Raw genomic sequence first — 11,284 nt, forward strand, 5'->3', positions numbered from 1 at the left:
ACTTGATAGGGTGCTCCACAGCCTTAAACAAGCACCACGTGTGTGGTATGAGCAACTTAGAGAGTTGTTGGAAGACCGTGGCTTTGAGGTTGGGAAAATCGACCCCATTCTTTTTTACTAAGAAGGTCCATGGGGAGATTTTTATTTTCCAATTATATGTTGATGATATTGTCTTTGTATCTTCTAACAAATCTTTCAATGATGATTTTGCAAAGATAATGACAGATACATTTGAGATGTCAATGATGAAAGTTGAAGTTATTTCCTGGATTTGAAGTCAAGCAAATGAGAGAAGGAACATTCGTTAATCAGGCAAAATATATCCAAGACATGCTCAATAGGGTCAAGATGAAGGATGTTAATGGTGTAAAGACTCCAATACCGACTTGTGGAGTAGATTCCATGACGGTATTAGGGATTTTAGTGCCAAGGAGTTGCATTATTATGTCACACACTTTTCGCATTTGACCGATCATCGATGACTCGATTGAATGCATTTGGACCGACATGGATGGTTCCAATTTCTTAAGTTCATCCATGGAGGCCACCTCCCTAGGGGTGCCATCACTTGCCTCCCCATCTTAGCCGCATGTGGTTTAATTCGATGCAAAGCGAAGAACCTTACCAGGGTTTGACATGCCGCGAATCATCTTGAAAGAGGGGGGTTCCCTTGGGAACACGGACACAGGTGGTGCATGACTTTCGTCAGCTCGTGTCATATGGTGTTGGGTTAAGTCTCGCAACGAGCGCAACCCTCATGTTTAGTTTCCATTATGAGTTTGGAACCCTGAACAAACCGCCGGTATTAAGCCAGAGGAAGGAGAGGATGAGGCAAAGTCATCATGCCCCTTATGCCGTGGGCGACACACGTGCTACAATGGGCAGGAAAGAGGGTCGCGATCTCGCGAGGGTGAGCTAACTCCAAAAACCCGTCCTTAGTTCGGATTGCAGACGGCAACTCGCCTGCATGAAGCAGGAATTGCTAGTAATCGCCGGTAAGCCATACGGCGATGAATCCGTTCCCGGGCCTTGTACACACCGCCCATCACATTATACGAGTTGGCCATGTTTGAAGTCGCTCTATTAGGTGGTAAATCCCAGATTAAGAGCCAAGGATATAATACCAATTAAAAGGATCGTATGGGCACCTATAGGGGGTGAATAGGTGCTAACAAAATTCTATTTTTTAAAAACAAATTTAGGCTTGAAAAGAATATAGATTGTCTAGATATGCAAATAGGTGGGTAATGATATACAAGTAAATGTGGTTAAGTATAGAGGTAAACGAAGGCAAAGCACACTGAGACGCGAGGGTTAATTCCCATAGTTTCTTCCTTTTGAATGGAAGTACGTCTATGTTAGAGGAATGTTGTGCCGCGAAGACCAACAAATACGACAAAGGTCTCACCCTTTTCTCTGATGAGCAAACCACAAAGGTTAGCCCACGCTCCACTAAGAGGTGACCGTCGGTGGTAATCGAAACCTTTGCACAAGGTTGGGGATCTTTGCACAACTCAATTGGAGGCTCTGAAATCAGCCAAGAAGCTTTACAACACCAAGCACAAGCTCCAAGAACAATAATCCTGGAGGCACCAGAGAGCCGCGCATATGGGACATCTCGAGCTCCTTAGCCGATTTTTGAGGGCCAAATTATTGGCAAGTTTTCGGGTGCTGAAGAATACTAGGGCCGCACTCCCCCTCCAAGCATCCCAATGCCAAAGACCACAAACTGGGTTCTCTCTCACACATGCATGGGAAAAGGGTAGTGGATGCATTTTAGTTTCGTGAATGTGATTGAATTCCCATGTCTTTCCACCGTCAAACCCCTCTTGATAGTACGGATTCCTCATAGAAAGAAAACTATAAAAACTACTGAACACCATCTTCAAGCTTTTCTTCTTTTCGCCTTTTTGAGGGGTCGATCAGCATCTTGTGCTATTCGTTAGAGACCCTACACCACTTAGCACATGGTAAAAACTCGCTAGTGTTGTTATCAAACATAGAAAACCAACTGAGGAAGGAGAATGCAGTTTCAGCATGGCTATTTAAATTTGATCGCTCGAGAGGGTCATAGGTATCTCTCCAAGTTAGAGGGGGGAAATCCTACCTTGAGTAAACATGTCTTGCATCAAGGTTCAAGGCATGCCGGAAAGTTACCTTTATCTCTACCTAGTTATGTACAAGCGTCTAGGGAATATTTCTAACACAGTATGCAGGGGGTGGCGACATGGGAAAAGCCGCGGAGGCACCGCATGGGATGTTCGAGTGGGTGGAGGAACGCGGAGCGCGTGTTGTGGTTGGGCATATGTAGTAGTTTAGATGGAAAAAAATGCACACTGACCAACAACTCCAACAAGTTTCTGCAAGTATGCAGGAAAATATGTTGGTATATACAACATCAAATATCTATACTACGAAAACATATGTTGCGATGAATCTCATACTATAATTATTTTACATTTTTGGTCCAATATAAAGAAGTTTTTTAGATGAAGTTTAAAGAAGATTAACTTAGAATGAAACTGGAACCTAAGTGATTCTGGAAATGTCCTAATATTTTTTGTTGACCTTGAAATGTCGTAATATTGGATGTGTAGATGCGCAGAACAAAAGTAAAACCAAAAGGCATGTGCGGTGCAAGTGCAACGATGCAAAATAACTGAATGCCATGAGGCCGGTTCGGCCGAGTGGCTGCCCGTCTGGGTCGCACAACAGCAGCGCAGCGCCCAAAATAACCAGCGCCAGCCCACCAAGCTTCGCCGCCACCACTAGCCCACCTGCTTAATTTGCTAATCGTCGGTTTCGGAGACCGTTTCCCTTCCCTTCAGCACCCACGTCGGCTCCGGCACATTTTGCTTCCCAATATACACGCTACAGTACGCACGAGCTTCACGGGCTCCCGTTGGCTCCCCTCCACATTTTCCCGACGACGACGCTCACGCCGCGCGCCGGGCTGAAAGCTTCTGTGTTTAGCATGGTCGGCCCCGTAGCGTGATCGATCAACATTGTTTGCCGGAGGCCGGCCGGTGCACCCCATTGGCGCCGCCGTCGCGCCGGCCGTTAGGGTTGCGTTGCATGCGCGCGCGCGCGCGCGTGCCGGCCGGTGCACGGAGACGGCCTCAGCATTCTGCGCCGCTGTTGTCTCCTCCAGACCCGGCACCGCGCGCGAGTCTCCCAGTTGGTGATCCTCGGCTGGCCGGCCACCGGACTTGCTGGTTAGCTTGCCGGGTGGTTCTCACTGCCCCGTCCGCCTGATGGATCATCAGCGGAAGGGCAGCGACACCAAGTCGTTGGGGTCGTCCAAGTCCGGTTCGTTCGATTTCGAGCAGGACCAAGCCCGCGACACCGACCGCCCCCGGGAGGTCGTCGTCAAGATCGAAGCCGACGGCACCCCCTCGACCTCGCACGCGCCAGGTTCGGGGTCGGGGTCGACCTCGCCCAATGCCCGGAGCCGCCGCATCGGCGAGGCGTTCAGCTTCAAGAACCGCCTGCCGCAGTCCGAGTCGCCCACGTCGCCGGCGCTGAGCGTCGGAGAGGAATTCAGCGATGACCCAGCAGGCCGCCTGATCGGTAACTTCCTACGGAAGCAGGCGGCGGCCGGCTGCGAGCTGTCGCTCGATCCCGACCTGGAGGTGGAGGAGACAGGACGGCCGCCGCGCGCGCCGGCGTCCATGTCTGGCTCCCGGGAGCTGCGCGTCTCGTTCCAAGACCCACACAAGCGGTTCGGCCAGTCGTCGTCGACGGCCTCTTCGTCCTCGAACGCCACCGACAGTCGAAACCAGGCTGGCAATGCTGGGGCCGACACCGCCGAGGTGCTACGCTGCACGTCGACGTCGACGGGGGCCTGCAGCCTGTTGCCGCGCAGCAAGACGCGCTCGCGGCTAATGGATCCCCCGCCGCCGTCGAATGGCCCCGCTGGCTCCGAGGGGGAGCGCAACGACCGCAAGTCATTCGTCATGAAGGGGCCGCCCAAGTCCGGGCAGCTCCGGTCGGGCCTGATCGGCAAGTCGGGGCTGATCGGCAAGACCTCCGGCCCCGTCGGCAAGTCAGGCGGCGGCATGTTCGACGACGAAGACGACGACCCGTTCATCGACGAGGGCCTCACCGCCGACCTCAAGCGCGAGCCGACGGGCTGCCTCATCATCCTAGAATGGGTTGGCCTAGTGATTATCGTGGCCTCGCTGGTGTGCAGCCTCACCATACCCAGCTTGTCAGGGAAGATGATGTCTGGGCTCCACCTCTGGAAGTGGGAGGTGCTGGTGTTTGTGCTCATCTGCGGCCGCCTCGTCTCCGGCTGGGCCGTCCGCGTGTGCGTCTTCTTCGTGGAGCGCAACTTCATGCTCCGGAAGAAGGTGCTCTACTTCGTGTACGGCGTGCGGAACGCCGTCCGCAACGTGCTGTGGCTCGGCGTGGCGCTCATCTCCTGGCACCTGCTGTTCGACAGCAACGTGAGGGAGGAGAACCCCACGACGGTGCTGCCGTACGTGACCAAGGTGCTGCTGTGCCTGCTCGTCGCCACCGTGGTCCGGCTGGTGAAGACGCTGTTGCTCAAGGTGCTGGCCTCCTCCTTCCACGTCTCCACCTACTTCGACAGGATCCAGGACGCGCTCTTCAACCAGTACGTCATCGAGACCCTCTCCGGCCCGCCGCTGATCGAGGAGAGCCACATGATCGCCGAGGTGCAGCGGCTGCGGAGCGCCGGGGCGGCCATGCCGAACGAGCTCCAGGCGGCGACCATGCCGAGGGAGACTCTGGTGCCCAAGAGCGGGCGCCTCACGGCGGCGGCGTCCAGGCGCGGGACCAGCAGCAAGCAGCTGCAGAGGCAGAAGACGGAGCGGCATAATTTCGACGATGGGATCTCGATCGACCAGCTCCACAGGCTCAGCCAGAAGAACATTTCGGCGTGGAGCATGAAGAGGCTGATGAGGATCGTTCGGTATGGGGCGCTGACCACCATGGACGACCAGATCAAGCACGCGACGGATCAGGGGGACGAGCTGGCGACGCAGATACACAGTGAGCACGAGGCCAAGGTTGCTGCCAAGAGGATCTTCCACAATGTCGCTAAACCTGGATCAAAGTGAGTACATCTCTTTACTGATCATAAAAGCTTTCGAAATGCCATGTCAAATGCTGATCCAATTCTTGCAGGCACATATACTTGCCGGATTTGATGCGGTTCATGAGGCCCGAGGAGGCTCTGAAAGCCATGAATCTGTTTGAAGGAGCGCAGGAGAACAACAGGGTCAGCAAGAGGTCGCTCAAGAACTGGGTGGTGAACGCGTTCAGGGAGCGCAAAGCTCTTGCCCTGACGCTGAATGACACGAAAACTGCAGTGAACAAGCTCCACCAGATGGCCAACGTCGTCGTCGCCCTCATCGTGCTCGCGCTCTGGCTCCTCATCCTGGAGATCGCCACCACGCGCGTCTTCGTCGTCCTCAGCTCGCAGCTCCTCGTCGCGGTCTTCATGTTCGGCAACACCCTCAAGACCATCTTCGAGGCCATCATCTTCTTGTTCGTGATGCACCCTTTCGATGTTGGCGACCGCTGTGAAGTCGATGGAATGCAGGTTTGCTGATAATATATCCTTGCCTCTGCAAGCTTTTACTGAACTGAGATATAACCCTTGAGGCTTGGATTTCAGGTGGTCGTTGAGGAAATGAACATCTTGACGACGATCTTCCTAAGATATGACAACCTCAAGGTTTACTATCCAAACAGTCAGCTCGCCGTCTTGCCGATTATGAATTACTACCGGAGTCCTGATATGGGAGACGCCATTGACTTCTCAGTTCATGTTGCTACACCGGCGGAGAAACTGGCCCTCATGAAAGAAAGACTAATGCAGTACGTGTCATTCCTCTTGCCTCGTTTTCATTCCTACACTGTCACGACCAATCACTTGATTGCATTAGTTTTTTTTTCCTAACTTGTCCTTTCAAATTTTCAGTTATCTCGACAACAAGAAAGAACATTGGTACCCTGGTTCCATGGTCGTCCTCCGTGATATCGATGATACAAACCGACTAAAGATATCCATATGGTGCCGCCACACCATCAACTTCCAGGACATGGGAATGCGATTTGAGAGGAGGGAACTGATTCTCCACGAGATGATGAAGATCTTGAGAGATCTCGACATCGAATACCGGATGCTGCCATTGGACATCAATGTTCGGAATGCACCTCCTATCCAGTCTACTAGGATGCCTACAACATGGACAACAAATTTTTGAAATTTGTTACCATGCCTCACCAACCGAGTGGTGACAGTGTGTACTCAAGATTTCAAGTCACTAGCTAGGTAGTGACGTTATAGAAGGTGTCAAACTATGAAGTATCTTGTTGCAGCCTCGCAAATCGACTGACAATTCAAATGGGTGATTTGAGTTATGACAATACTGACGAGAAGCACCAATAGATAGAAGGCGAACCGGTATGCGTCCTCCCGTCGTCCCCCAGGGCGACGCCAGGGCGAACCCTAGTGCCGCCAGCCGCGGTCTCCCCTTCATCTCCCTCCCTCCGCCGCTGCCGTCGACGCCGGCCACGGTGGCGGTGGGCCCCGGCGCCAAAGGGGGTCGGGGGGTGGTGGTGGCGACGATCTGATGTGGCGGCTGGGGCGGCTGCTGCAGGGAGGCGCGCACGGCGTCCGGGGCGGAGAACCCCTGATGTGCGGCGATGGCCGCTCCTTCCATGGCCTCCCGGCGATGGGTGGTGGTGGTGGCTGCGGGTCTAGTTCCCACATAGACCCATCGTCGGTTCAGCTGACGGCGCGAGGAGGGGGCAGCGACCTTGCGAGGTGTGGACGGTGTGGTACCGGCGTCCAAGACCGCGTGGCGTGGCAGGCCCGATCTGAGATCTGGGTCGCGTGGGTCTCGGATGGTGCGTCCATCGATTCCTTCTTCGTTTTCGCTGGCTAGCAGATGGCGGCGAGGGGGCATGTTCATCTGTTTTGCAGTTTGAAGGTGGTGATCCTAGGGTTTCTCTTGCGCGAAGATGGAGACCTTCCCGAGGTTTGCCCTTCTTGATCTTGCCGGAGTGTTGAGTTCCGGAAGGTGTCACCGGGGAATGAAACAGTGCATTTTTTGCCTGGAGTTTGCTGGATCGGGTGATATTCGGTCGTGCGCACCCATGTTTTTATTCCAGCTGTTTGGTTCTGGAGGGAGCGGCGCGAAGCTCCGTTCTGTGTTGACATCAAGTGACATTTTGGTCCATGGTGAAGTCAGAAGAAGATAATATCATGAAGGCTGGATCGGAAGTCTAGCTAATGGAGATTTAAGTCTCCGCGCCGTTGAGGGACTTGCTTGGTGTTTCGGGCTTCGCATCAGTGGTATGAAAGTGAGGGCGGCAACATAAGTGAAGTTCAGCGTCCTACCTTTCAGGGTGAAAATCCAAGGTCTAGCTTTAACTGGTTGTGTCTGGCAATGACCTTGTTGGAGGCATTGTTTTGAGAGCGGGGACTATCTTCAGGATGAAAACCTAAGATCTTTGGTCGGCCGACGACGACGCTGGTGCACTATTTCCTTCTTGGAGGCGTCGCTTTTGGAGAGTCTATATTTCAGGTGTTATCTTGGTGGTGGATGTATTGCTGTTGCTAGACCTAGAATGTTGTAGCGGGACTTTTATTTCTTAGTTTTCTTTTCCTTTTTTGGCTGTGTGCATCCGTACTATCATTAGGGTGTTGAATTGTTGCAGAGGCTGGATGTAACTGGTATCTTTTAATATTAATATATTCCCTTTATCGAAAACAATTGATAGAATGAAAACTCTCTTAAGCGGGTGATTGCGCTTGTGGTTCAATCGTCTCTTAACTTCTAACGAACATGTTCGCCTTATCGATAAGGGTAACGCGTTCAACCTTTCCCATTGTTATTTCTCCCGAGGTGAATGAAGCAACTCCAAGCTATTTAATAGCCTCTCCCTAAATTTCCCCTGATTTCGTAAAAAACTTAAGTAATCCGGAGTGGTGGTTGATCATTTAGAAATTTGGTGCATTGGGTGTTGAAATCTCATATTTTAGGCAAGATTTCAGCTCAAGCTTTGATTTTCCTCATTTTTTATTCAACAAATTTAAATTTCAAGTTCTATCAATTTTTTTATATATGTTCTATCAATTAGTTGAAAGCTTAGCTTGTTTCTTTATTTCAGATGGAATTTGGACAAAATCTAGGACCATTGGGTTAAAGGCTTGATTGGTTTAAGTGGAAAGGTGTCATTTATAGGGTTCAAATTTAGATGAAATATCGATTTCTAGCATGTTGGAAATTTGTTGTTTATAGGGTTTGAAATTTCGGAAAAAAATCCATTTAACATATACTTCTGGCATGTTGAAATGGCCGTGGCAGGTCATTAATTTTTTTCAAATTTATTCTCATGGAGAATCTGTGGAACAATACAAAATATTAGGTATTTCATTTAATCACATGACACAACATGTATGTGAAATTACAATCCGTGTATCTTTGTCATCTATTTAATTATTGGATTTGTAATTATGGCAAGTAGGCCAGGATAAGGATGGGAAGAGGTAGAAATATAACAAGGGAAGTAAGGCATGAAAGATAATAATATTAGTACGTACACTACTAGGAAAAGGCCTAGCCATAAGAATGGTATCAGTGGCGCACCACTTTACTGCTCCACTAGTATCTTATTACCAATGGCGCACTAGTATAGTGATAGACCACTACTAATTTTTTAGGCGAATTATAGATGGGTCTCAGATTAGCAGTGACACACCATATATGTGGTGCGCCATTGCCATTCGAATAGCAATGGCGCACGTATAAGTGGTGCGCCACTATGATGTAAAGAGCAATAGCGCACTATATACTGTGAGCCACTATGCTAAACAGAGGAATAGCGTGCACTCTGTCTTGTGCGCCACTGTGCTGGCAAACTACACGCACAGACACACATGACCGCAGCGCACACCTCCCCCACCACGCCACGCTCCAGGCGCCTCCCACCACTCCGCCTCTAGAGTCCGGACACACACGACAACGCACCGCACCCCACACACACCACACCGCACCCACTCATCCTCATCCTCCACCACACACACCACACCGCACCACTCATCCTCATCCTCCCACCACTCGAAGCCGGCGGAGGAGGCGTGTGGCCCCGGTGTTCACCGCGGCAGAGGAAGCCCAGCTGCGGAGGCGCGCGGCCCCGGCAGCCGCTGCGGCGGCGGATCGACCACGACCTCCCTCCTCCTCGCGTCGAAGCCGGCGACGGAGGCGCGCGGCCCCGATGGTCGCCCGCAGTCGCTGGTTTTCTGTGTCGGCGGCAGCGCCCTAGCCACAGGAGGCGACCCTATGCCAGCACGGCGGGCGGAAGGGCGGCGAGGAGGAGTGCGATGAGGCGGCGTCCGTGCAGCTCCCCATGCACTGCCTCTAACTCCCACCACTCCATCCCACCGCCTCCCACCATATCTGCTGCAAGACGATGGCGCGGGTGTGCTGCATCTCTCGACCATGCCGGATGACGTGCAGGCGGCGGCGGCACAGCTTCACCACGCCGGAGAACATGCAGGCGGCGCCGGCACCTCTTCACCACGCTAGACGTCGGGGCGGGCGCCTCCCACCATGACCTGCTGCAAGAAGACGACGGGAGCAGGTGCGCGGTGAGATATCCGACGAATCCGCCCTTGCCTGGTCCGTGAGATCCTCACCGGCGGAGGATCAGTTCGAGGATGAGCCCGTCCAGATCGAAGACCAGATCGAAGACCAGATCCAGATCCAGATCGAGGAGCGGATTGCGTTTTTTCTTCTTGTTTAGGGTTGTAGTTGCAAAGTTCAGAATCTTTGATTGTATCTTTTCATTTAGGTCTTGTAATCACTCTCAATTATAATAGAAAAAATACAGTGTTAATTCAACCCAAACACGGAGTGGTTAGTAGTGGCGCACTATCCAGTGTGCCATTGATAATATGCCCTACCAGTGGCGCACTAGTGGTGCGCCACTGCTAACAGTTAGCAGTGGCGTGATATTAGTGGCAGACCACTAGTGCGCCACTGATAGCAAAAACAGGTGTGCCACTGATATCCTGTTTTCTAGTAGTGGTATATGAATAAGCCCCTTGTTACATCTATTTAAGTTTGTATTTTTAGGTTGTTATCCTTGAATGTATTACACTAAGCTAAGCAGAGAACACCGCGGGAAGGGTTGCATCTGAAAATTGTTGATAAAGTGTGAATTTCACATGCTTGTGTTGTTTATTCTAAATGAGTAGAACAATCATGTAAGTACATTTTTCAAAATTGAATAGTGTTGGAGACAAACGTAAAAATATTTGATGTGAAGGATCCATTGTTTGCACGCTGTGAAGTTTTTCGTATATATCTTCTCTTCTTATCCGAATACATCTTAAAATCATATTCTTATTTTAGAGTAAAAGGATAAAAGTTTAGTATCATGTGATGTTCCCACTAGCACATGTATGTTCATAGTTCTTCACTTACTCAAGCTTTTTAGTTCACCAATAGTGATGTTTCCATTCCTTAATAATAACAATTATAGTATCTTAGTTCTAAAACCAGTTGCAACTTGTAGGGAATTTTTTTAGCGATACCATGTAACCACCAAGGGAACAAATGTTCCTGATACTGGTATAGTTACTACATTCGTTGTTAGTCCTAGTACACTAACATGCACTCTAGTTTTCTATAAACACAAGACTGTTACTATTGAAGTTTTTAAAGGGACATATTTTATGTTGTGTAAAACTGTTTTGCATGTATTTGATACCATGTCCTTGTTTCACAATTCATATCCCACCAATGCTACCTAAGAAAACCTTAAACTCGGGGATTCAACACACCCTGACACGAAGGGTTAAGTCAAATATTTATTCAATACTTCTACTTTGTACAAATATATGTTGGGTGGTACCTCTCTACATTTTGTTCTTCTGGTGGCCATCCTACGCTCATATGCACATGGTAGATCTTCTTAATTCTCTTCCTACATACTTATATTTAACATGTGATGGTTGAGCGCACCTATTTGTTTGCATAAGCATGCCCGACTGTTTATATTTTGTGCAATCTAAACCATATACCATAATTCAATAAAATTACTCCATTTGTTTCAAACACATTTGAGTTTACCTTTTTTAGGTCAAACTTCTCTAAGTTTGGCCGTGTTTATAGAACAAATGTGTTAAAATATACAATGTCAAATTTTGATAGTGCGTATATATTCTCCGATGAATCTAACGGGACTAAATTTGTGTTGTACATTATCAAACATAAGACATGTTTAACCAAGGACAAACCTA

At 50.0% G+C, this 11,284-nt stretch overlaps 1 protein-coding gene across 1 annotated transcript; it reads left to right on the top strand.

Annotated features, from left to right (window-relative positions):
- Positions 1–3,121: 3,121 nt before the first annotated feature.
- On the top strand, positions 3,122–6,377 carry LOC127335952 (mechanosensitive ion channel protein 5). The gene is made up of 4 exons (XM_051362689.2): positions 3,122–5,080; positions 5,152–5,569; positions 5,645–5,847; positions 5,951–6,377. The coding sequence occupies exons 1-4, from the start codon at positions 3,255–3,257 to the stop codon at positions 6,234–6,236; spliced, it is 2,733 nt and encodes a 910-aa protein (XP_051218649.1). The 5' UTR covers positions 3,122–3,254; the 3' UTR covers positions 6,237–6,377.
- The last annotated feature ends 4,907 nt before the right edge of the window (positions 6,378–11,284 follow it).

Source organism: Lolium perenne, chromosome 2 (assembly GCF_019359855.2).
Source record: "Lolium perenne isolate Kyuss_39 chromosome 2, Kyuss_2.0, whole genome shotgun sequence".
Lineage (NCBI taxonomy): Eukaryota > Viridiplantae > Streptophyta > Magnoliopsida > Poales > Poaceae > Lolium > Lolium perenne.

Excerpts from the sequence above, each read along its gene's own strand:
- LOC127335952 (XM_051362689.2), top strand. The coding sequence starts at position 3,255 with ATGGATCATCAGCGGAAGGGCAGCGACACCAAGTCGTTGGGGTCGTCC. Across the intron at positions 5,570-5,644 it reads GTGAAGTCGATGGAATGCAG|GTGGTCGTTGAGGAAATGAA; the intron begins GTTTGCTGATAA and ends CTTGGATTTCAG. Across the intron at positions 5,848-5,950 it reads ATGAAAGAAAGACTAATGCA|TTATCTCGACAACAAGAAAG; the intron begins GTACGTGTCATT and ends TCAAATTTTCAG.